Genomic DNA, 25,515 nt, shown 5'->3' on the forward strand with positions numbered 1-25,515 from the left:
CTGTATATTAGAAGGTGCGATGATGATGACACGTGCTCGTCCTCCCCATGTGCGGGTCACACACAGGCCCTGTCTGACACGTGCGGATCACGTGATCCCTTCCCAACATGGCGGCGGCCCTGTCAAGCAGGGTGTAGCTTCCAGCCTATGGATAGCCTATGTGTGTGAGTCCTGGGTGTACCAATATGGCGCCCCCTGAGCCGCTTCCGCTCCGTGTCCCGTGACGTACTTCCGGCGAGGGGCCTCCGGGCGTCAGAGAGAGCTGCGCGCGCAGCTGGACGCGGTGAGTCAGTCGGAGTCGGGAGCTGCAGCGGGAAGAAAAATGGCGGAGAACGACAGCTGGGGTGAGAGAACACCGGACACTCCCTGAGAACCGGGACTGACCCCCCGTACCGAGACACCCCCGGCGGGCCCATCCTCTCCCTCCATCACCGTAGGCCCCCCCTGTACAGGAGCACGCCGGGAACTCTCCAAGTACACCCCGCCCGGGGCCTCCTCATACCTCCGGGATCCGGGCCCCGGAGGAGTTCACCACCACCCCCCCCCCCAGTCACTGTGACCCCTCCCTGACCTCCCCGCTTCTCAGGAAAACCACGTGTGACCATATGGGGGGGGGGGGGGGGGAATAGGGAACTGGGGGTGAGGTTGGCACACATGGGGGAAGTGATGGGAACTGGGGGTGAGGTTGGTACACATGGGGGAAGTGATGGGAACTGGGGGTGAGGTTGGCACACATGTAGGGGGGGATAGGGAACTGGGGGTGAGGTTGGCACACATGGGGGGATAGGGAACTGGGGGTGAGGTTGGCACTCATGGGGGGGAAAGTGATGGGAACTGGGGGTGAGATTGGCACACGGGGGGAAGTGATGGGAACTGGGGGTGAGATTGGCACACATGGGGGGGGGGGAGTGATGGGAACTGGGGGTGAGGTTGGCAAACATTGGGGGAAGTGATGGGAACTGGGGGTGAGGTTGGCACACATGGGGGGAGGGATAGGGAACTGGGGGTGAGATTGGCACACACGGGGGGAAGTGATGGGAACTGGGGGTGAGATTGGCACACATGGGGGGGAAGTGATGGGAACTGGGGGTGAGATTGGCACACACAGGGGAGAAGTGAAGGGAACTGGAGGTGAGATTGGCACACACGGGGGGGCGGAAGTTGATGGGAACCAGGGTGAGATTGGCACATGGGGGATAGGGAACGGGGGGGCGAGATTGACAAATCTGGGGGGCAGTGGATAGGGCACAGGGTGTGAGATTGGCACATGGGGGGTAGTGGATAGGGCACAGGGAGTGAGATTGGCACATGGGGGGTAGTGGATAGGGCACAGGGAGTGAGATTGGCACATGGGGGGTAGTGGATAGGGCACAGGGAGTGAGATTGGCACATGGGGGGAGTGGATAGGGCACAGGGAGTGAGATTGGCACATGGGGGGAGTGGATAGGGCACAGGGAGTGAGATTGGCACATGGGGGGAGTGGATAGGGCACAGGGAGTGAGATTGATGCACATGGGGGGATAGGGAACTGGGGGATTAGATTGACACATTTGGGCAGGAGTGGATAGAAAATAGGGGTAATTGGGGGGGGCTGTGATGGGGAGCAAGAAGATTGACGTAAGTGGGGGGTGTAAGGAACCAGAAGGTGGGGGTAGATTAGCACAAGGGTAATGGTTGAGGGAGGTGTGCTAAAGACCACAGGGAGAGATTGGCACAGGTGAAAGGCACATTGAGGGGGGTGGGGCGCAGGAAGAGATTGGCACAGGGGTAGATTGGGGGTGGGGTAAGATGCATGGAGATAGATTGACTCAGGGTTTGTGGATTTTTTTTGGGGGGGGATGCAGAAAGAGATTGGGTACGGAATAAGGGGCCGAGAGGTAGATTTACTCAGGGGTAGTGGATTTAGGGGGCAGATATGGCACACATGGGGGGAGGTTGGCGCCGGGGGATTGAATGGGGGTCAATAGGGCACAGAGGGAGAGAATGGCACACATGAAGGGATTGGGGGGGGGGGGCAGGGTACAGGGAGAGTGGATAGGGCACCAAGAGGGGAGGAAGATGAGGGACATGGATGGCACATAGAGGAGGGGGGGTGATAGGAAGCAGGAAGAGTTTGGCACAGGTGATGTGAAAGGCACATGGGTGGGGGGAGCAGGAAGAGATTGGCACAGGGGTAGATTGGGGGTGGGGATAGATTGACTCAGGGGCTTGTGGATTTGGGGGGGGGTTGGCTCTGGGGGATTGAATGGGGCATAGAGGGGGAGAATGGCACACATGAAGGGAATGGGGCACAGGGCAGGATTGGGGGGGGGGGGGTAGGGTACAGGGAGAGTGGATGGGGCACCAAGAGGGGAGAAAGATGGGGGACATGGATGGCACATAGAGGAGGAGGGGGGGTGATAGGGAGCAGGAAGAGACTGGCACAGGGGTAGATTGGGGGGGGCAAGATGCAGGGAGGTAGATTTACTCGGATAGTGGATGGGGGGGTGTGTATAGGGCACAGAGGGAGAGAATGGCACACATAGAAGGAAGGGGATGGGGCACAAGGTTGGGTGGGGGGGGGCGGAGTGGATGGGGCACATGGGGGGGGGCGGAGTGGATGGGGCACATGGGGGGGGGGGGCGGAGTGGATGGGGCACATGGGGGGGGGGGGGAGTGGATGGGGCACATGGGAGGGGGGGTGGGGCACGGCACAGGTCACCTTCATGTGTCATCGCAGCTGTTGGGGATCTTCTATAATGCTGTCAGTGTACTCGGCACATTACATACATATTGTACATTCACATTGATCCCTCCCCCCAGGAGCTTACAATCTAAGGTCTTATAACTCGCATCCATCCATCCATATACTGGGGACAATCCAGACAGAAGCCAATTCACCTCCCAGCATGTGTTTGGAGTGCTGGGAGGAAACCGGAGTCCCCGGAGGAAACCCACACAGGCAGATCAGTATTTCTATTCCATTCATTAAAGCTCCACTCCGGGCCAAACCCATGTCCTCCCCTCCCCCGCCTGGGACAAATATATATAAAAAAAAAAGATTTCAACTTGTAAACAAGAAGTGTCAAAAATGGGGCGGTCCTTGAGACCCCTTTTACGCTGAGCGCCCGTGTCGCTAAGTGGCGCTCATTTTAGCGGCACTTAAGCGCTTTTTAAGTGGCGCTTTGTGGCCGCCCATGAGATGGTTGTAACCCAAATAAAGGGTTAAAAACTCCTTTTCAGGGGCTGTCCACCACTAGGTGGGGCTGCTGAAGGGGTTAAGTGATTCTAACTGTTGGGGGGTTGGCGTGGCTACACCTGACACGTCACTGATCGCTGTTCCGGATCACAGACGATCAGTGTCACTAGGAAGAACGGGGAGATGCTTGTTTACACTTGCCTCTCCCCGTCCTGCAGCTCTGTGACCCGATCGCGGGACGTCGAGTTCCGGCGACTCTTAACCACTTAAGCCCCGGACCATTTTGTTGCTAAATGCCCAGGCCAGGTTTTGCGATTCGGCACTGCTTCGCTTTAACAGACAATTGCGCGGTCAAGCGACGTGGCTCCCAAACAAAATTGGCGTCCTTTTTTCCCCACAAATAGAGCTTTCTTTTGGTGGTATTTGATCACCTCTGCGGTTTTTATTTTTTGCGCTATAAACAAAAATAGAGCGTCAATTTTGAAAAAAATGCAATGTTTTTTACTTTTTGCTATAATAAATATCCCCCAAAAACATATATAAATTTTTTTATTTCCTCAGTTTAGGCTGATACGTATTCTTCTACCTATTTTTGGTAAAAAAAATCGCAAAAAGCGTTTATCGATTGGTTTGCGCAAAATTTATAGCGTTTACAAAATAGGGGATAGTTTTATTGCATTTTTATAAAAAAAAATTTTTTTTACTACTATTGGCGGCGATCAGCTGTTTTTAGCCGCGCCGTCGTCACGGATCGCTCCCCGAGGTAAGCCGCACGCAGCGGAGGGGGTCCCGATCGGACCCCCGGAAAGGCGGGGACGTATATATACGCCCATCTGCCTGTCCGTGCCATTTTGCGGACGTAAATAGTCGTGCGGAGGGCGTTAAGTGGTTAAAGGAAACCCTGTATGGGGTTTCGCACAAGGGAGCCGCTCTGCCCCTGTAAATGCACGTGAGACGGTCGAGATTTGGCGGGTTAACATGTTGGGTATCTATTTACTAGAGGTCGACTGATATGGGTTTTTCTCTGGCCGATGCCGATATTTGGAAATCGGGCGGCCGATATGTGTTGCCAATTTTTTTTTGTTGCCAATTTTTGCGGCCGATTTGTATTAATTTTATTTTTTCTCATCTCAAAAAACCTAGGGTGGGGAGGAGATAATTGTTTAGGGTGGAGAGGTGGGGTGCAGCCCATCAGTGCCCACCAGTGCAGCCTATCAGTGCCACCTCATTGGTGTCTATCAGTGCAGCCCATCAGTGCATCTCACCAGTGCATCACCATCATCATCAGTGCCAACCAGTGCATCACCTCATCAGTGCCCACCAGTACAGCCCAATGTCATTAACTGCCACCTCATCAATGCCCACCAGCGGAGCGCTCCAGGCTCCGTTCCATCTCCTAGCACAAGAAAGCTCCATTCGTCCCTGGCCCTAACGTGCTGCCCCGCCTCTGCCTACAATCCCCAGAATGCAGAGCGGGCGTTTTGGAGAAATCGGCATCGGCCGATTTTTATCCAAATTAGGCCGCTAGCGGTGCCACGGCTCCGGAGCTAGGCCGAAGCCGCGGCGGCCTTTCCTGATGCTTTGACCGCGGCGGCAATCCGCGGATTGCCGCCGCGGTCACAGCATCAGGAAAGGCCGCGGATTGCCGCCGCGTTCACAGCATCAGGAAAGGCCGCGGATTGCCGCCGCGTTCACAGCATCAGGAAAGGCCGCGGCTTCGGCCTAGCTCCGGAGCCGCGGCCATCTTGGTACACCCAGCGTGGCGGCCAATCAGCAGGCCTGTAACAGCCAATCGGCGGCGACCGCTGCCGACATCCTCCACTGTAAAAAAAAAAAAAAAAATCGTCCCCTGACGTACTGCGCGCCCTGCCTCTGCCTACAAACCCCAGAATGCAGCGCGGGCCGGCAGTTACCGGCCCGCGCTGCATTCTGGGGTTTGTAGGCAGAGGCAGGGCGCGCAGCATGTCAGGGGACTTTTTTTTACAGTGGAGGATGTCGGCGGCAGCCGCCGATTGGCTGTTACAGGCCCACTGGTTGGCTGCCGCGCTGGGTGTACCAAGATGGCCGTGGCTCCAGAGCTAGGCTGAAGCCACGGCCTTTCCTGATGCTTTCACAGCATCAGGAAAGGCCGCGGCTTCAGGCCTAGCTCCGGAGCCGTGGCACCGCTAGTGGACATGTTAAATATCGGCCTAATTTGGATAAAAATCGGCCGATGCCGATTTCTCCAAAACGGCCGATATATCGGTCGACCTCTGCTATTTACTCGATGCAACCTCATCTTTTTACATTTTGCCAAAGATTTGGTAGTTTATTGCATTTGTGTGCCCTAAAATTTACTTCAGTGTATTTTTTTTTTTTTTTTTACTAAAACATTACCTTTGTGGTAATATTGTGTAACATAAAACATTGGATCTACCACTATTTTATTCTCTAGGGTAGTGATATGCAATTAGCGGACCTCCAGCTGTTGCAAAACTACAAGCCCCATCATGCCTCTGCCTCTTGGTGTCATGCTTGTGGCTGTCTTGCTATGCCTCATGGGACTTGTAGTTCTGCAACAGCTGGAGGTCCGCTAATTGCATATCCCTGCTCTAGGGCCTCTGCTTTCAGAAACGATCACGTTTTGGGAGTTGTATGCATTCTTCAGGGCTACAAATTGTTTTTGAAAAGTGTGCAAAAAATAAAATAAAAACAGCTCTGGCAACGAAAGGGTTAAAGTGCTGAATCCAGCAACTAACAATTGCCGCTCTGCAGTTGTATCTACAGAGAGAGAGGTGATCAGCGGCAGCCGAATCCCATTCACTGCACAATGTCAGGTGAGCTCCCTATAGAGATCTCACACTCAGCTGACCCTTTTCTATGGGGGGGGGGGGGGGGGTCACCCTTCTGTGTCCTGATTGTTCTATGATGGGGGTTGGGATTTTCAGGTTTTGTTCCTCTAAAGCAGGGTTATGCAATTAGCGGACCTCCAGCTGTTGCAGAACTACAATTCCCATGAGGCATAGCAAGACTCTGACAGCCACAAGCATGACACCCAGAGGCATGATGGGACTTGTAGTTATGCAATAGCTGGAGGTCCGCTAATGCAGGGTTTGACAAATTTGCTTGGAATCTAGGAGCCAGCTAAAAAAGTTAGGAGCCAGAAAACGCACCCCGCCCCGATGAGCTTGCGCGCAAAAGCAAACGCATACGTGAGCAGCGCCCGCATATGTAAATGGTGTTCAAACCACACATGTGAGGTATCGCCGCGATTGGTAGAGCGAGAGCAATAATTCTAGCCCTAGACCTCCTCTGTAACTCAGAACATGCAACCTGTAGAATTTTTTAAACGTCGCCTATGGAGATTTTAAAGGGTAAAAGTTTGTCGCCATTCCACGAGCGGACGTAATTTTGAAGCGTGACATGTTGGGTATGAATTTACTCAGCGTAACATTATCTTTCACAATATAAAAAAAAAAATGGGGATAACTTTACTGGTATCTTATTTTTTTATTAAAAAAAGTGTAATTCCCCCCCCCCCCCCCCCCAAAAAGTGCGCTTGCAAGACCGCTGCGCAAATACGGCGTGACAGAAAGTATTGCAACGATCGACATTTTATTCTCTAGGGTGTTGGGATAAAAAATATATATAATGTTTGGGGGTTCTAATTAGAGCAGGGGTGTCAAACTGGCGGCCCTCCAGCTGTTCCAAAACTACCATCATGCCTCTGCCTGTGAGAGTCATGCTTGTAACTGTTAGCCTTGCAATGCCTCATGGGACTTGTAGTTCTGTAACAGCTGGAGGGCCGCCAGTTTGACACCCCTGCATTAGAGGGAAGAAGATGGCAGTGAAAATAGTGAAAAATGACATTAGAATTGCTGTTTAACTTGTAATGCTTAACTTGTAATACCAACGGCCACCACCAGATGGCGCCAGCTTACACATCTGGTGGTAATAACTTGTAATACCAACGGCTCACCACCAGATGGTGCCAGCTCACAAAAAAATTTTTTTTTTTATTTTTTTTTTGCCCCCCCCTTCCAAGCCAAGTCGCCAGGACCCTATTTCTAGTCGCCATGGCGACCGGGATTTGTCAACCCCTGATCGGGGCATTCTGATTCACCGGTGCAGCCCCTTCAGCTCGCACCGGTGCAGCCCCTTCACACATGCTCAGCAGAGGGATCCAGTCCTACGGAGGCGCCTTTGGTGGAGTGCCCCAATCTAGCTTTTAAACCTATTGGCTACAGAGTGGCCACCCAGTTCTGGGAGGGTGTCTATTGATGTCCTCCCAGAAGTATGCCTGCTGCAGCACACTCCTTGTTTGGGGGGGGTAAAGGGCCAATCACAGCTGATCACTATGTGAACACATTTGCTGGTTATTGGCATTCCATTCCTCACGCTGTCACAACCTGAAGATAGCCGGCAAGTGTTTAAGGGGACATCTACACTGATCATCGGGGCATTCTGAATCACCGGTGCAGCCCCTTCAGCTCGCACCGGTGCAGCCCCTTCAGCTCGCACCGGTGCAGCCCCTTCAGCTCGCACCGGTGCAGCCCCTTCAGCGCGCACCGGTGCAGCCCCTTCAGCGCGCACCGGTGCAGCCCCTTCAGCGCGCACCGGTGCAGCCCCTTCAGCGCGCACCGGTGCAGCCCCTTCAGCGCGCACCGGTGCAGCCCCTTCAGGGCGCACCGGTGCAGCCCCTTCAGCGCGCACCGGTGCAGCCCCTTCAGGGCGCACCGGTGCAGCCCCTTCAGGGCGCACCGGTGCAGCCCCTTCAGGGCGCACCGGTGCAGCCCCTTCAGCGCGCACCGGTGCAGCCCCTTCAGCGCGCACCGGTGCAGCCCCTTCAGCGCGCACCGGTGCAGCCCCTTCACACATGCTCAGCAGAGGCATCCAGTCCTACGGAGGCGCCTTTGGTGGTGTGCCCTCAGGCGAGCTTTGCCATAGGCTTCTATGGAGGCTTTGAAGCGCCACTAAAGCTACATGGGGTATCCTATTTGAAGCAAAGCAAGGTGTAAACAGGACTGTAAGCTAATCATTTTATTTAGTGACGGGAGCTTTGACTGACGAGAGCTTTAACAAAGCCTGTCCGAAGCCTTGTTTTGAAGTGTAAACTAGCCGTTGAGCCCTTACAATTTCTTGTGTTACACAAATGTATATAAAATCAATATTTTCTGGAAAAAGTTCATATTTTAGCGCCCACACACAATATAACAATTGTATTAAAATATAAAATCTGTTTACATCCATCAAATCCCAAACCTGCTCATCTTGACACTATTTACTGCACCCCCCCCCCCGATCTCCCAGGAGGAAGCGGGACTGTCTGGGAACTGAAGCAGCTGAGGGGGCGGCACCTCCGCACCACGACGTCACGTTTTCTGAAAGCTACTGCAGCCCTGAGCTTGTTTTTAACCACTTGAAGCCTCAACTGTTTACCAACCACTTCAGCCTCCGGAAGGTTTTACCCCCCCCCCCCTTCATGACCAGGCCATATTTTTTTTTTTTTTGCGATACAGCACTGCGTTCCTTTAACCACTTAAAGGGGTGTTCCAGTCATTTTTAATGTTTATTAAAAGTCAACAGCTACAAAAAGTGTAGCTGCTGGCTTTTAATAAACATACCCTCACCTGCTCCACGTTCCAGCGATGCGCCGGCCGGGGCTCCGCTCCTCCCCCTCTCCAGCCGGCGTTTTCATTCTAAGTGTGGGCACCCGGCCGTGACAGCTTTCAGCTTCACGGCCGGGCACCCACTGTGCATGCACGAGCGGCGCTGCGCCATCCGATTGGACAGGCGATCGCCTGGGACCTGTCGCGCGTCCCAGGCGATCGCCTACAGGGAGGGGCTGCCAAAAGGCGATATGACGTATCTCGCCTTAGCAGCCCCTCGGCAGAAGGAGGAAGTGGGACAGGAAGTCCCACTCCTCCTGAAAAAAATGACATGCCAAATGTGGCATGTAAGGGGGCGAGGAGTGGATTAAGCGGAAGTTCCACTCTTGGGTGGAACTCCGCTTTAAGGACCTTGGCTGTTTTTCAGATTTGGTGTTTACAAGACTAAAATGTTTTTTTTTGCTAGAAAATTACTTAAAACCCCCAAACATTATATAGTTTTTTTTCTAAAAAATAAAATGTCGGTCATTTCAATACTTTTTGTCACACCGTACTTGCGCAGCGATCTTACAAGCGCACTTTTTTGGAAAAAAATCACTTTTTTTAATATTAAAAATAAGACCACAGTAAAGTTATCCCAATTTTTTTTTATATATTGTGAAAGATGATGTTACGCCGAGTAAAATGATACCCAACATGTGACGCTTCAAAATTGCGCCCGCTTGTGGAATGGCGACAAACTTTTTACCCTTAAAAAAACTCCATAGGCGACGTTATAGGTTGCATCTTTTGAGCTACAGAGGAGGTCTAGGGCTAGAATTATTGCTCTCGCTCTAACGATCGCAGTAATACCTCACGTGTGGTTTAAACACCGTTTTTTCATATGCGGGCACTACTCACGTATGCGTTCGCTTCTGCGCGCGAGCTTGTCGGCACATGCTAAACGACGGCGCATACAGCGCGTCACGACTTCCCGAAAGAAGCTCGGCTCTATTCGGCGCCGGTGCCGAATAGAGCCGACCCGAGCTTCTTTCGGGAAGTCGTGACGCGCTGTATGCGCCGTCGTTTAGCATGTCAATCAATTGGCATGTCAATAGGAACGCCCACTCCCGCGGGATTCCCTACCCGGAAGCCGCGGTGAATTCTAACGGTGAATTCTAACGATAAACGCTATCTACGGCGATAAAAAAAAAAAGGTCAGTGTAATTTTATTTGCAGAACTGGGCTGGATGTAGTGTTAGAAATTTTTTATAGGGTGAATCACCGCTTTATGAAAACCGCAGAGGTGATCAAAAACCACCAAAAGAAATCTCTATTTGTGGGAAAAGGACGCCAATTTTGTTTGGGAGCCACGTTGCGCGACCGCGCAATCGTCAGTTAAAGCGACGCAGTGTCGAATCGCATAAAGGGACAAGGCCCTTTAGATGCATATTGGTCCGGGTCTTAAGTGGTTAATAATCGCATAACAAGCGATAGGAGGGAGGGGGGTTAAGCTATGTGGTGGGGTGGAAGGTACAGTATTTGTTTGGTTTTTGCATTGGCTTGTGTTATTTACTCCTAAGGCTGTACTCGGTGTGATATGTACTGCTGAGCCCCGTACTCTGCATTATGGATTCCTCTACCTTATGTCACGTGCACTGAGCATTTCTGAACCCCGTAAGGCAGGAGTAGGCAACCCTGTCCTCAGGGCCCACTAACACAGGGTTTGACAAATTTGCTTGGAATCTAGGAGCCAGCTAAAAAAGTTAGGAGCTAGAAAACGCACCCCGTCCCGACGAGATCGCACACAGTAGCGCCCGCATATGTAAACGGTGTTCAAACCACACACGTGAGGTATCGCCGCGATTGGTAGAGCGAGAGCAATAATTCTAGCCCTAGACCTCCTCTGTAACTCAAAACATGCAACCTGTAGATTTTTTTAAACGTCGCCTATGAAGATTTTAAAGGGTAAAAGTTTGTCGGCATTCCACGAGCGGACGCAATTTTGAAGCGTGACATGTTGGGTATCAATTTACTCGGCGTAACATTATCTTTCATAATATTTAAAAAAATTGGGATAACTTTACTGTTGTCTTATTTTTTAATTCAAAAAAGTGTAATTTTTCCCCAAAAAAGTGCGCTTGTAAGACCGCTGCGCAAATACGGAGTGACAGAAAGTATTGCAACGATCGCCATTTTATTCTCTAGGGTGTTAGGATAAAAAATATATATAATGTTTGGGGGTTCTAATTAGAGGGAAGAAGATGGCAGTGAAAAATAGTGAAAAATGACATTAGAATTGCTGTTTAACTTGTAATGCTTAACTTGTAATACCAACGGCCACCACCAGATGGCGCCAGCTCCAAGCCAAGTCGCCAGGACACTATTTCTAGTCGCCCTGGCAACCGGGATTTGTCGAGCCCTGGCCTACCCCTGCCGTAAGGCAGCCACCATATGTGTTCCTACAAGCAAGAATGGAAGTATGAAGATGTATAGGGAGTCTGCTTTTCTACCCATCCAGTTATTACAGTTTGTCCCACTTAGATTTCTACTTTCTCACCAATCTTTCCTTTTTCTTTCCCTTTCACACAGAGGTGGAGGACTTTGACCCGGAAGAGCAAATTCGGAAGAGTGCTGCTGCGGCGGCCGCGGCAACAACAGACCGCTGGGAGGGAGAAGATGAAGAGGAGGAAGTCAAGGTTATTAAAATGTTTCTTTATGTTCTTTTAGCCCCCAGTTCACATCGCATGATTTCAGTGTGACTTGCCTGACATCTGTGTGACTTCATGCAGAGAAGAGGTCTTTGCAAGTCGCACCTGAAATCGCCAAAAATAGTGCCGGGACTACTTTTTCAAATCGGTGCAGCGCCGATCAAAGGGGTTAAATGTGTGCCTTAACCAGTGTTTTGTGTACGCCATGTGGTGCTTTTACTAAGACCCGGTTCACGCTGGGGCGGGGCGACTTTGGGGGGCGACTAAGCAAGTTGATCTCAAGATGACGTCAGAGGTGACTTGCAAAATGACTTCTGTATTGAAGTCAATGCAAGTCGCCCCCAAAGTCGTACAAGAACCTTTTTCTAAGTCGGAGCGACTTGAGTCGCTCCTATTAGAACGGTTCCATTGAACAGAGCGGAGCGCAACTTGTCAGGCGGCGGAGTCGCCTGACGAGTCGCCCCTGTGTGAACCGGCTCTAAGGGAAGTGATGGGTTTTATTTTCTGCCCGCCCCCCCCCCCCCCCCCCCCCCCCCCCCCCCAATATGTTAGAATGGAGCTCTGCCTTGTTTACATGGGCAGAGCTCCATTCTATGCCTACTTAGGCTCCATTCACACCTCCGTGACAAGATATGCCGCGTACGCGGCGTATTTTGCCGCGAGTGTAACTTTTTTTTTTTACAAAGCCTTGCCATTGCTTTGTATGGCCGAACGCCAATGCCGCATGGAAAAAAAGGGTCCGGGACTTTTTTTCAGGCGGCAGGCGTACGGCGTCTATGAGCTGTGAACCATCTCCATAGACAGCAATGGGAATTCTCCCCTCCAGCGACACAACGTTTCCGGCGTCGGGCGTTTTGTCGCCTAGATGTGAATGGGCTCTAAGGATGAGCTCTGGCATGTTCGCATAGTACACGTGCAGTGCCCGCCAGGAAGTCTGCACAGCGCTGCGCTAATCACAGCCAGGGAGACATTGTCCCGATGCTCGGCTGCAGAGATCGGGAAATGTCTCCCTGGCTGTGATTAGCGCAGCGCTGTGCAGACTTCCTGGCGGGCTCTACACGTGTACTATGCGAACATGCCAGAGCTCCTCTATGGTGCCTACCAGTGGTGACTGGTGGTATATTTTTTTTTAGGGGAGGGGGGGGGCACAACAATCCGTTCGCCCTCCCCTTCCCCCCGCCGGCTTTTCAGCCAGCAGCCGAGCGCTTCAGGCGGTCAGCGGCCGAGCGCTTCCCCCATCTATGTTGTGGGCTTCCTGCGGGCGGTGGCTATACACTGCGACCACCTTCCTCTACTTCCCCTGCGTGACCTCTCCTCCCCCCTCCTCCACCTTGGCCAATAGGATAGTTTTTCATTTCGGCCAATTAGGAAAGGGGTCTTGATTCCTCCGGGAGGAGAATCAGTGTGCCAATAGCAGGGGAGGCAGAATAGAAATATTAAATAGCAATTGCCCATATTAGGAATTTACTGTCCAGAGAATGGTACCGGGATGATGTCTGTAGGTAGAGGCATTGTCCCGGTATAACCACTGAAAGTGGAGGACGTCCATGTACGCTCTCCCGGTGGGAAGTGGTTAATCCAAACAGCGATCAGCAATTTTTTTTCCGGTACTGCGCCCTTATGGCGGACACTTCGGACACTTTCGACACATTTTTGGGACCATTGGCATTTTTATAGCGATCAGTGCTATAAAAATGCATTGGATTACTATAAAAATGCCACTGGCAGTGAAGGGGTTAACACTAGGGGGTGGGGAAGGGGTTAAGTATGTTCCCTGGGTGTGTTCTAACTGTAGAGGGGGGTGGGACTGACTTGGGGAAATGACTGATCGCTGTTCATACATTGTATGAACAGAAGATCAGCATTTGTCTCCCTGACAGGACCGGGAGCTGTGTGTTTACACACACACAGCTCCCGGTCCCCGCTCTGTAACGAGCGATCGCGTGTGCCCGGCGTCGATCGCGCCCGCTGGGCACGGGAGTCGGGGACGCGCGCCCCTATTGGCTGCTGGGCGAGTTGACGTATAGCTACGGGCTCTCACCCAGTAGAGCCGACCTGCCGCCATATAACTGCGGCGGCTGGTCGGCAAGCAGTTTAAAAAAATTATATATTTTTTTTTTTTACTTAAATTTTAGTTTGACACTTTAAAAAAATAAATCTTTGATCACTTTTATTCTTATTACAAGGAATGTAAACATCCCGTGTAATAGGAATATGGCATGACAGGTCCTCTTTACAGTGAGATATTGGGGGGGGGGGGGTCAGTAAGACTTCACATCTCGCCTCTAGGCTGGGAAGCCTGAAATAAAAAAAACACCACGGCTTCCCAGCCGAGGCGGCGCCGTTTTTTGAAGGCGGAGGCCAGGCATTGACGTCATAACATCGCGCCCAGCCTTCTCCGATCATAGAGACTCCGGCGACCATCTAGTCCACTGGGAATCTCTACGGTAAACATCTGGGGCCGGCGGACCTGTTCTCCGACTCACCGATTGTAGCGGTGAGCCTGTAGAAGCACCGGGGGGGGGGGGCTTCCCCTCTCGCCACCCGTAAAGCTCCATTCACACCTAGGCGTTTTGTCGCCTGTAGCGCGACGCTATTGCAGCCTGAAATACGCTGGAGGGGTGATTTAACATTGTCGGCTATGGAGATGGTTCACATCTCCACGCCGAAACGCTGTACGCCTGAAGCTCAAAACAAGTCCCTGACCCTACAATGTTAATCACCCCTCTGGCGTATGTTAGGCTTAAAAAACGCAGCGTTTTGTCGCGGAAAATCGCGGGACAAAACGCCGCAATTTTTTGCGGTAAAATACGCCGCGTTCAGGTGTGAATGCAGCCTAAGAACGATCAAGCGGCTGACCAGCCACTATGATCATTCTTATGGTGCAGGGAATCACTGGGTGAAAAAGCCGATATCTAAATGATGCCTGTAGCTGCTGCCATCATTCCGATATCACCTCACAAAGCCCAGGACGTCATATGACCGCCAGCCGTCGGCAAGTGGTTACATTTATTTTTTAAATTATCTGGATTCAGGCACCTTCATTTTCTGATTTGTCTAAATTGTTTGAGTGGCGCATACAATCGTGTAACATTTGACTGTTCTGTAATGTTTGTTTTATTTTTGTTTGTTTTTTTAACTAATAACTTTTTTTTCTCTTTAGGATAATTGGGATGATGAGGAAGAAGCAGCAAATAAGGCTGAGGGCCAGGCGGATTCCCAGAAAGCAGGTAAGGCATTGGGGGTGTGGGGGGGGGGGGACCGGGCCTTTGCAGTGAGCTACCAATACTAAGCAGGAATATATAAAATGTAAAAAGCTCCCATTGGTTGTTCACTTCGCAGTTTATGAGTTTCCCATGATTGCCTGCAGCCAGTCTGAGCGGCCCCTAATGGCCCGTACACGCGATCCGAATATCGGAACGAAAACGATCGTCGGAGGAAGAATCATACGATTTTCGGATCGTGTGTACGCTACTTTCGAAAGCCGATCACAACAGTTCATCCGATATTATTCGATCGGACAAGCATGAAAATTTTCCTCGTACGATTTTCTTTTAGTCAGTACAGTTGTCGTCCGAAAATACAATACAAATACATTACAACACATGACATCACTTACGGAGGTTCCATCAAAAAACTATTTTGCTTTAAACTATAGCTTACGACTAAAAAAAAAGAACCCCTTTTTTACTCATCTGGAAATGCCTGTTGCTATGCGGTCCCACGAAATCTGCCTTTGGAATCACCTAGGATTCTGACATCATCTCCCTCTAATGCTCCTGGGAAATGTGTGTCATCATTTCCCAGGATGCAGTGCGCTGTCCAATTATCACTCCCCATCCAAGACTTCCAGGAAGTAAGTGCCTGTAGGCTTCACAATGCCCACAAGCAAAATGACAACGGTGTAGATATAGTTTTATAAACTATCTTTTTTGAATATCTATGCGGATTGTAAAATAGTAAGTGACCAGATTTATATTATAAAAACGCAGGATGAAAGGACATACATTTAAAAAATGCTAATTGTGGTTGGAACCCCCGCTTTAATAACCTATTCAATTTCTACTTGCGACTATTAACCACTTAAGACCCGGACCTTTAGACAGGTAAAGGACCCGGCCAGTTTTTGCGATTCGGCACTGCGTCGCTTTAACTGACAATTGCGTGGTCGTGCGTCGTGGCTCCCAAACAAAATTGGTGTCCTTTTTTTCCCCACAAATAGAACTTTCTTTTGGTGGTATTTGATCACCTCTGCGGTTTTTATTTTTTGCGCTATAAACAAAAATAGAGCGACAATTTTGAAAAAAAAAATCAATATTTTTTACTTTTTGCTGTAATAAATATCCCCAAAAATATATAAAAAAACTTTCTTTCCTCAGTTTAGGCCGATACGTATTCTTCTACATATTTTTGGTAAAAAAAATCGCAATAAGCGTTTATCGGTTGGTTTGCGCAAAATTTATAGCGTTTACAAAATAGGGGATAGTTTTATTGCATTTTTATAAAAAATTTTTTTTTTTTACTACTAATGGCGGCGATCAGCAATTTTTTTTTTCGTGACTGCGACATTATGACTGACGCATCGGACAATTTTGACACATTTTTGGGACCATTGTCATTTTCACAGCAAAAAATGCATTTAAATTGCATTGTTCATTGTGAAAATGACAGTTGCAGTTTGGAAGTTAACCACAAGGGGGCGCTGAAGGAGTTATGTTTCACCTAGTGTGTGTTTACAACTGTAGGGGGGTGTGGCTGTAGGACTGACGTCATCGATTGTGTCTCCCTATAAAAGGGATGACACGATGCAGCCGCCACAGTGAAGCACGGGGAAGCCGTGTTTACATACGGCTCTCCCCGTTCTTCAGCTCCGGAGAGCGATCGCGAGGGGGTGGCTAGAAATGAATAGCCGCGCCCTCATCCCGGATCGCTCCCAGACGATTTCCGACCGCCGCATGTACCGGGGGGGTCCCGATCCGACCCGACCCACGTCTAGGCAGGGACGTACGGGTACGCCCATCTGCCTGTACGTGCCATTTTCCTTTAGTGACCCTTTAAGTGGTTATTACAAGTTGCAAACGTATAAAAAGTTTAAATTGAAGCGCCACACCAGAGGTCCAGATACAACTTTTAAGTTGCATTCACACTATAACGCGGCGTATTTTGCCGCAGCGTATTGTACCGCGATTTGCCGCGACAAAACGGGTCGTTTTAACCTTTTTTTACAACACATTGTTGTCTATGCCGAAAGCCGGCTGGGAAAAAAAGGGTCCGGGACTTGTTTTCAGGCGGCAGGCGTACGGCGTGAGATGTGAACCATCTCATAGACAACAATGTAAAATCGCCCCTCCAGCGGCACGAGCGTCGGGCGTAAATACGCCAAGGTGTGAATGCAGTGTTATTCCGGGCCACACAAGCTGCTGACTAGGCCCTGTGCTTTGATTTCACTCCCGAAAAACACCCTTGTAGGTCCAGTTCACTTCTGATTTGTTCGCTCTCTCGCCAGTCAAGCCCCTGAGGAAGGGGGCACTTTTTTTATTTTATTTTATTTTTTATTATTTTTCTGCATCATAAAATATATGTATATTTTTTTTCTTTTGTAGAAAGTAAAGCTAGTGAAAAAAAGAAGTTGAATGAAAAAATTAAAGAAAAAGAAAAGCTTCTGAAAAAGAAACAAGAAGAGCTTAAAAAAAGGGTGAGCAAATAGGCGCTGCTTGTTTGTAGAAAAAGATGAAGTCCCTTTTTGGAGCCTTTTAGTGGTTCCCGTTGACCGACCACCTTTGTGATGTAGTTTCTCACGCCACCTTTATTATGGACTGTCCAACGGGGTGTTCATAGCGAAACCCCCCATCATTTCCCATCTATTGTTGTCGCCCATTTTCTATACTGTATACTGTGCCTGTATGTGTGATATTTTTTTGTACTAATATTTATGTTGCCCGAAGATGTCTTTTTTTTTTTGTCTTGTTCAAAATCTTATTAATAAAAAAAAAAAAAATGATTGACACAGAAATCCGTTTTTTTTTGGACATTTCCTGTGTCTGGAGGTGTGATGATAGATTCAGATTGTGCTTCTGTGTTCAGATAGAGGAGCCTGAGCCTGAACCTGAGGAATTGTCACCGGAGGAGCTACTAGCAGAGAAACTGCGATTAAAGAAACTGCAAGAGGATGCTGACCTGGAGTTGGCAAAAGAAGCTTTTGGTAAATAGCTGATATTTTTATTTTTTTATTTTTAGTGTATAATTATCAGAGGCGGCTCTCTAAATTTAGGCAAATTAGGCGGTCGCCTTAGGCCTCGCCCCCCCCCCCCACAGGGGCCTCGCAGCCGCCTAATTTGCCTAAAGAATTGGTTAGAGAAAATTCTATAAACGGTTTGCCTAGGGCCTCACAAAGCCTAGGGCCGCCTCTGTGTAATATCATATCCCGTGATTGAGATCTGATATTGATAGTGTCTAACGTACACAGTATTTTACTTTTGTAAAGAGAATTACCGTATTTATCGGGGTATTGCGCGCTCCGGCGTATAGCGCGCACCCCTAAAGTGGACCCGCATTCCTGTGGAAAAAAGATTTTTGTACTTACAGTTTTGGTGTCTTGCGCGGCGGCCTCGTCGGGTCCGGCGTCCGTCTGCGGCTTCGGGTGTCCTCTTCATCGGGTCCGGCGTCCTTCTGCGGCTGCCTCCCCGCTCGTTTCCCGCGCCGAGTTTGAATACTGCGCCGGCATATACCGAGCGCAGTACACGTGTATAGTCGGGCAGGCTCGGCTACTCTCGCGCTCACGTCCTGTACGTCCAGGACGTGAGCACTAGAGGAGCCAAGACTGCTCGACTATACACGAGTGTACTACGCTCGGTATATGCCGGCGCAGTATTCAAACTCGGCGCGGGTATCGGCGTATATCACGCACCCAGGATTTTGCCCTGATTTTCAGGGCAAAAAAAGTGAGCGGTATACGCCGATAAATACGCTAAAAAAAGATAAAATGTTTGAAGAAAAAAAATTCAGCCACTAATATTAGACGATTTCTATAATTCACGTGACGCAGGGAGACGCATTGCATTCCACTCTATTTTTTAGTTTTATACATTTTACAATGAGATACCGTATATACTCGAGTATAAGCCGAGGCACCTAATTTTACCCCCAAAAACTGGGAAAACGTATTGACTCGAGTATAAGCCTAGGGTGAGAATGCAGCAGCCACTGTAAGCGGAAAAGAGGGTCAACTATGTCCATTTGCAGGCGCCTGGCTGTGTCCATTTGCAGGCGCCTGGCTGTGTCCATTTGCAGGCGCCTGGCTGTGCCCATTTGCAGGCGCCTGGCTGTGCCCATTTGCAGGCGCCTGGCTGTGCCCATTTGCAGGCGCCTGGCTGTGCCCAATTGCAGGCGCCTGGCTGTGCCCAATTGCAGGCGCCTGGCTGTGCCCAATTGCAGGCGCCTGGCTGTGCCCAATTGCAGGCGCCTGGCTGTGCCCAATTGCAGGCGCCTCGCTGTGCCCATTTGCAGGCGCCTCGCTGTGCCCGAGTCAGTGTACCTAAAATTTTTGACAGGCTGCGGGCGTCCATTCATTGTTTAAAAGTCGCGGTTTTCTTCCTGGTCCTGTTCCGTGATGGGCGTTCCCCAGCAGCCTATCACGGACGTCTTCTCATCCTCGGGTTTCCCAGCAGACACTGTGTTTTATTTTTAGTGTATAATATCATATCCCGTGATTGAGATCTGATATTGATAGTGTCTAACGTACACAGTATTTTTTATTTTTGTAAAAAGAATAAAAAAAAAATATAAAAATGTTTGAAGAAGAAAAAAAATTCAGCCACTAATATTGGTCAATTTCTATAATTCACATGACGCAGGGAGACGCATTGCATTCCACTCTATTTTTTAGTTTTATACATTTTACAATGAGATACCGTATATACTGGAGTATAAGCCGAGGCACCTAATTTTACCCCCAAAAACTGGGAAAACGTATTGACTCGAGTATAAGCCTAGGGTGAGAATGCAGCAGCCACTGTAAGCGGAAAAGAGGGTCAACAATGCCCATTTGCAGGCTCCCCGCTGTGCCCATTTGCAGGCGCGTCGCTGTGCCCATTTGCAGGCGCGTCGCTGTGCCCATTTGCAGGCGCGTCGCTGTGCCCGAGTCATTGTACCTACAATTTTTGACAGGCTGCGGGCATCCATTCATTGTTTAAAAGTCGCGGCCTCCTCCTGGTCCTGCTCCGTGATGGGCGTTCCCCAGCAGCCTATCACGGACGTCTTCTCATCCTCTGACTCGGGTTTCCCAGCAGACACTGTGTTTTATTTTTAGTGTATCATATCATATCCCGTGATTGAGATCTGATATTGATAGTGTCTAACGTACACAGTATTTTATTTTTGTAAAGAGAATTAAAAAAAATAACAAAATGTTTGGAGAAGAAAAAAAAATTCAGCCGCTAATATTAGACGATTTCTATAATTCTCATGACGCAGGTAGACGCATTGCATTCCACTCTATTTTTTAGTTTTATACATTTTACAATGAGATACCGTATATACTCAAGTATAAGCCGAGGTACCTAATTTTACCCCAAAAAACTGGGAAAACGTATTGACTCGAGTATAAGCCTAGGCTGAGAATGCAGCAGCCACTGTAAGCGGAAAAGAGGGTCAACAATGCCCATTTGCAGGCGCCTGGCTGTGCCCATTTGCAGGCGCCTGGCTGTGCCCATTTGCAGGCGCCTGGCTGTGCCCATTTGCAGGCGCCTGGCTGTGCCCATTTGCAGGCGCCTGGCTGTGCCCATTTGCAGGCGCCTGGCTGTGCCCATTTGCAGGCGCCTGGCTGTGCCCATTTGCAGGCGCCTGGCTGTGCCCATTTGCAGGCGCCTGGCTGTGCCCATTTGCAGGCGCCTGGCTGTGCCCATTTGCAGGCGCCTGGCTGTGCCCATTTGCACGCGCCTGGCTGTGCCCATTTGCACGCGCCTGGCTGTGCCCATTTGCAGGCGCCTGGCTGTGCCCATTTGCAGGCGCCTGGCTGTGCCCATTTGCAGGCGCCTGGCTGTGCCCATTTGCAGGCGCCTGGCTGTGCCCATTTGCACGCGCCTGGCTGTGCCCATTTGCACGCGCCTGGCTGTGCCCATTTGCACGCGCCTGGCTGTGCCCATTTGATGTTTTTGGTTCTTCACTTTATCCAATATTTTGGTGGATTAACCTCACACAGTGTTTACAGCTCATGTGTAACTATGTTTATTACACAGTTTTGGGTATATTCACATTTTTGTTTATCCTGAGGACTACACCCACATTGTGTTATTTAACCACTTCATTACTGGGCACTTAAACCCCCTTCGTGCCCAGACCAATTTTTCAGCTTTCAGCGCTGATGCATTTTGAATGACAATTGCGCGGTCATACAACGCTGAACCCAAATTATATTTTTTTATCATTTTTTTTTCCCACAAATAGAGCTTTCTTTTGGTGGTATTTTTTACTTTATTTATTTTTTGCGCTATAAACAAAAAGACAGAACATTTTGAAAAAAAAACACTATTTTTTACTTTGTTATAATAATATCCCATTTTTTTTTTTTATTATATATATATATATATATTATTTCCTCGGTTTAGGCCGATACGTATTCTACATATTTTTGTTTAAAAAAAAAACCCGCAATAAGCGTGTATCGATTGGTTTGCGCAAAAGTTATAGCGCCTACAAAATAGGGGATAGTTTTATGATTTATTTTTTACTAGTAATGACAGCGATCTGCGGTTTTTTTTTTTGTCAGGACTGCGATATTGCGGCGGACATATCGGACACTTTTGACACAATTTTGGGACCGTTCACATTTATACAGCGATCAGTGCTATAAAAATGCACTAATTACTGTATAAATGTGACTGTAAGTGAAGGGGTTAACACTAGGGGGTGAGGAAGGGTTTAAATGTATTCCTTGGGTGTGTTCTAACTGCGGGGGGAGGGGGTGACTGGGGGAGGTGACCGATCTGTGTTCCTATGTACAAGGGACACAGATCGGTCTCCTCTCCCTGACAGGACGTGGAGCTCTGTGTTTACACCTCATCATTACACACAGAGCTCCACGTCCCTGCTGTCACCGCCAATCGCGGGTACCTGGTGAACATCACGGCCGCCAGGCACACGCATTGGCATCTGAGCAATGCGCCGGGCACAGTGTTTACCCGCTGTGCGCCCCCAGCGGTGCGTGCGGGTAATGCACATCCATCCGGCACTTGAGAGCCGCGCTGTGGACGTCTTTAGTCTATAGCGTCGCTCTCAAGTGGTTAAAGCGGATGTGCCACTAAAAAAAATATTAAAAGCCAGCAGATACAAATACTGCAGCTGCTGACTTTTAATATTAGGACACTTACCTGTCCTGGAGTCCAGCGCTGATCGCAGCAGAGCACGAGCGATCGCTCGTCACTCTGCTGCTCCCCCCGCCATCCTCAGTGAGGGAACCACGAAGTGAAGCGCTCCAGCTTCACTACCCGGTTCCCTACGGCGCATGCATGAGTTGCGCTGCGCCGCTGATTGGCTCCCGCTGTGTACTGGGAGCCGAGTGTTCCCAGAGCACAACGGGGGGGGGGGGGGGGTGACGTTCTGCCCGCAGTAAACCCGAAACTGTGTGGCCGGAAGTGGGTGCAAATACCTGTCTTTAGACAGGTATCTGCACCCCCCTCCCCCCCCTGAAAGGTGTCAAATGTGACACCGGCGGGGGGGAGGGTTCCGATCAGGGTGGAGCTCCGCTTTAATGATTCATTTCATATTACTATAGACTTGACCTCTTCCATTGAGTCGTCTATCCTTAGAACGATTAGAGTTCACATTGTATGGTTATTCACCTACTTTTATTTTAAGCACATTGTGTTCACCATAAAGTAATAATTTTTGTAAGGTTAACTCCTTCATTCACATTTATATAAGCGCTACACTTTATTTTTACTGTTTGTTTTCAATTTTTGGCGAATTGTGGTGTTTAGCAGCTATCTACATTTTTTACACTTGGCGCAATTTTCTGTACACACTTTTTACACACTGTGCCCATTGCACGCGCCTCGCTGTGCCCATTGCACTTTTTCCCAAGAAGCACCTGCTATCCAGTTTTAACCACTTGGACCCCGCGCTATACAGTTTTCCTCCAGGACTTTTCCAGAACCTCTCCAATCCTATGGAACTCCTTACCTCCAATCTTGTCCGATTTATCTCCTACTCTATTAGCTTTTAGACGATCTCTGAAACCCCTTTTCTTCAAAGAAGCCTGTCCTACCCACACCTAACAACTTTCATTTAATCTTTCTGATCATCCCCCACAGCCAACTACCCTTTGTTCCAATCGAAACTCCCTTCTAGACTGTAAGCTCCAACGAGCAGGGCCCGCTGATCCCTCCTGTATTGGATTGTATTGTAACCTGATGTTGTAAAGTGCTGAGCAAACTGTTGGTGCAATATAAATCCTGTGTCCACCAAGGTCCATATAGTGAACTTGGTGTTGAGTTATTCACTTTACGGTCATCACAGAGGACAAGGGGGCGCTCTTCACATCTTGAGCAAAAGAGATTTCACCTCCAAATACGGAAAGGTTTCTTCACAGTAAGAGCTGTGAGAATGTGGAACAGACTCCCTCCAGAGGTGGTTCTGGCCAGATCAGTAGATTGCTTCAAGAAAGGTCTGGATTCTTTCCTAAATGTACAGAATATAACTGAGTACTAAGATTTGTAGGTAAAGTTGATCCCGGGTAAATCCGATTGCCTCTCGGGGGATCAGGAAGGAATTTTTTCCCCTGCTGTAGCAAATTGGATCTCATGCTACGCTGGGGTTTTTTGCCTTCCTCTGGATCAACTGTGGGTATGGAGTTGGGTGTATAGGATTTTACTGTGTTTATTTTGTTTTTTGTGGTTGAACTGGATGGACTTGTGTCTTTTTTCAACCTGACTAACTATGTAACTATGTGTAATAATATAAATCCTGTATTATAATAATATAGCGCAGGCTTAAAATGTCAGGAGGGCGTAAATGGATGTCCTCGTGCTCCCCGCACACCCTGTGATGATCGCAGAGTCCTTGGGAATCGGCTGATCACAGAGCAGGGTAAAGGGCCAATCACAGCGTGCCCTTTACCACGTGATCAGCTGTCAGCCAATGACAGCTGATCACAGAAGTAAACAAGCCGGCTTTCAGCATGAAGAAAGTCGTTAACTGGCTTCTGTTAGGGCAGGGTGTCAAACTCCATTTCATTGTGGGCCGCATCAGCATTACGATTGTCCTCAAAAAGGGGCCGGTTGCATCTGTAAGATTAGATGTCCAGTGCATCCCCCCCCCCCTTACATTAGATGTCAAGAGCCCCCCCCCCCCCCACCATCAGAAGTTGAGTCCCTCACCCTCCCTTACATCACAGTGCACCTCCCTTTCCTTATGCTGCTGCTGGGAAGAAGCTGGAGGCATTGCTTGAAAGCAGAACGTGCAGGGTCTGGAGAAGGACCAGAGGAGGGCTGGAGCTCTCCTGCAGCTGCAGGAGAGGTGCGAGGGCCACATGATATTGCCCGGAGGGCCGGATTCGGCCCGCGGGCCTTGTGTTTGACACCTGTGTGGTAGAGGGACATCGGTCCCCTTGGTGTCCTCCATTTACTGCTAATCGGTGCCTCTTGATCATTGTCAGTTAGTGCCGCCTCGTCAGTGGCACCAATCATGGAAGGAGAAAAATGACCTGTTTTGCAAAATAAATAATATAAAAAAAAAACTTTTTTTTTTACCAAAAATATGTAGCAGAATACATATTTGCATAAATTGATGAAGAAATTCTATTTTTTTATAGCAGAAAGTAAAAAATATTGTATTTTTTTTTTCAAATTTGTTGGTCTTTTTTTAATGTTTTTGGCCTCATTCACACTACGGGCCGTTCAGGTCCGTCTGTCACGGACCTGAACGGCCGCTCCATGCATTCCTATGAAGCGTCGGATGTCAGCGGAGACATGTTCGCTGACATTCGACCCAATCCGATCCGCTGAAAACAGACGTATGGGGGCCACGTCCCCATCCGTCCATGCGGATCAGATCTGATGAAAACGGACATGCTGTCAGTTTTCATCAGATCGCTCCATAGGACACAGCGGTGCCCGACAAGCCCCTCCCCGCTCAGTGAGCAGAGAGGAGCTTGTCATCCGTCGGCTCAGCGGAGATCTGCGGACTGATCTCGCGCTGAGCCGACGGGAGCAGGCAGACTCCGTAGCAACGGAGTCCGCCAAGTGTGAATGAGGCCTTATAGCGCAAAAAAAACAAAACGCAATGGTGATCAAATATTGCCAAAAGAGAGCTCTATTTGTGGGAAAAGTATATTTTATTTTTTATTTGGGTACAGCGTCGCACGACCGCGCAATTGTCAGTTGAAGTAACGCAGTGCCCTAATGCAAAAAATAGCCTGGTTGTGAAGGGAGGTAAACCTTCTGGAGCTGAAGTGGTTATTTGGTCTGACGGTGTGTATGCAAGACAAGCTTGAACGGAATTCCGACAGAAAACTCCATCAGATTTTATCCCATCGGAAATTCCAATCGTGTGTACAGGGCATAAGAGGAGATTGGTGAAGCTTCTTCCCAAAGACCGCCTTAACCACTTAAGGACCGCCGCACGACGATATACGTCGGCAGAATGGCGCCGCTGGGCACAGGCGCGTACCTGTACGTCGCCTTTAAGAGCCCAGCCGTGGGGCGCGTTCGCGACCCGGTCCGAAGCTCCGTGACCACACCCGATCGGGTCACAGGAGCTGAAGAACGGGGAGAGGCGAGTGTAAACAAACCTTTCCCCGTTCTTCTCTGTGGCTCGTCACTGATCGTCTGGTCCCTGTCTTAGGGAACGACTATCAGTGACGTCACATGTCCAGCCACGTCCCCCCCTGCAGTTAGAAAAAACACATTAGGGCACACTTAACCCCTACAGCGCCCCCTAGTGGTTAACCCCTTCACTGCCATTGTCATTTTTATAGCACTTTTCGCTGTGAAAATGACAATGGTCCCAAAAATGTGTCAAAAGTGTCCGATGTGTCCGCCATAATGTCGCAGTCACGATAAAA

At 49.4% G+C, this 25,515-nt stretch overlaps 1 protein-coding gene across 1 annotated transcript in view; it reads left to right on the forward strand.

Annotated features, from left to right (window-relative positions):
* The first annotated feature begins 234 nt into the window (after window positions 1–234).
* The window catches only part of EIF3J (eukaryotic translation initiation factor 3 subunit J), a 37,348-nt gene continuing 12,067 nt past the window's right edge, over window positions 235–25,515 (forward strand). The window contains exons 1-5 of the mRNA XM_040342200.1: window positions 235–344; window positions 11,338–11,444; window positions 14,620–14,686; window positions 17,060–17,151; window positions 17,541–17,658. Coding sequence (XP_040198134.1) covers window positions 323–344; window positions 11,338–11,444; window positions 14,620–14,686; window positions 17,060–17,151; window positions 17,541–17,658 — 406 coding nt within the window. The 5' untranslated portion in view covers window positions 235–322. The remainder of the gene's footprint in view (window positions 345–11,337; window positions 11,445–14,619; window positions 14,687–17,059; window positions 17,152–17,540; window positions 17,659–25,515) is intronic.

The sequence above is a fragment of the Rana temporaria genome, chromosome 3 (assembly GCF_905171775.1).
Source record: "Rana temporaria chromosome 3, aRanTem1.1, whole genome shotgun sequence".
NCBI classification, from domain to species: Eukaryota; Metazoa; Chordata; class Amphibia; order Anura; family Ranidae; genus Rana; species Rana temporaria.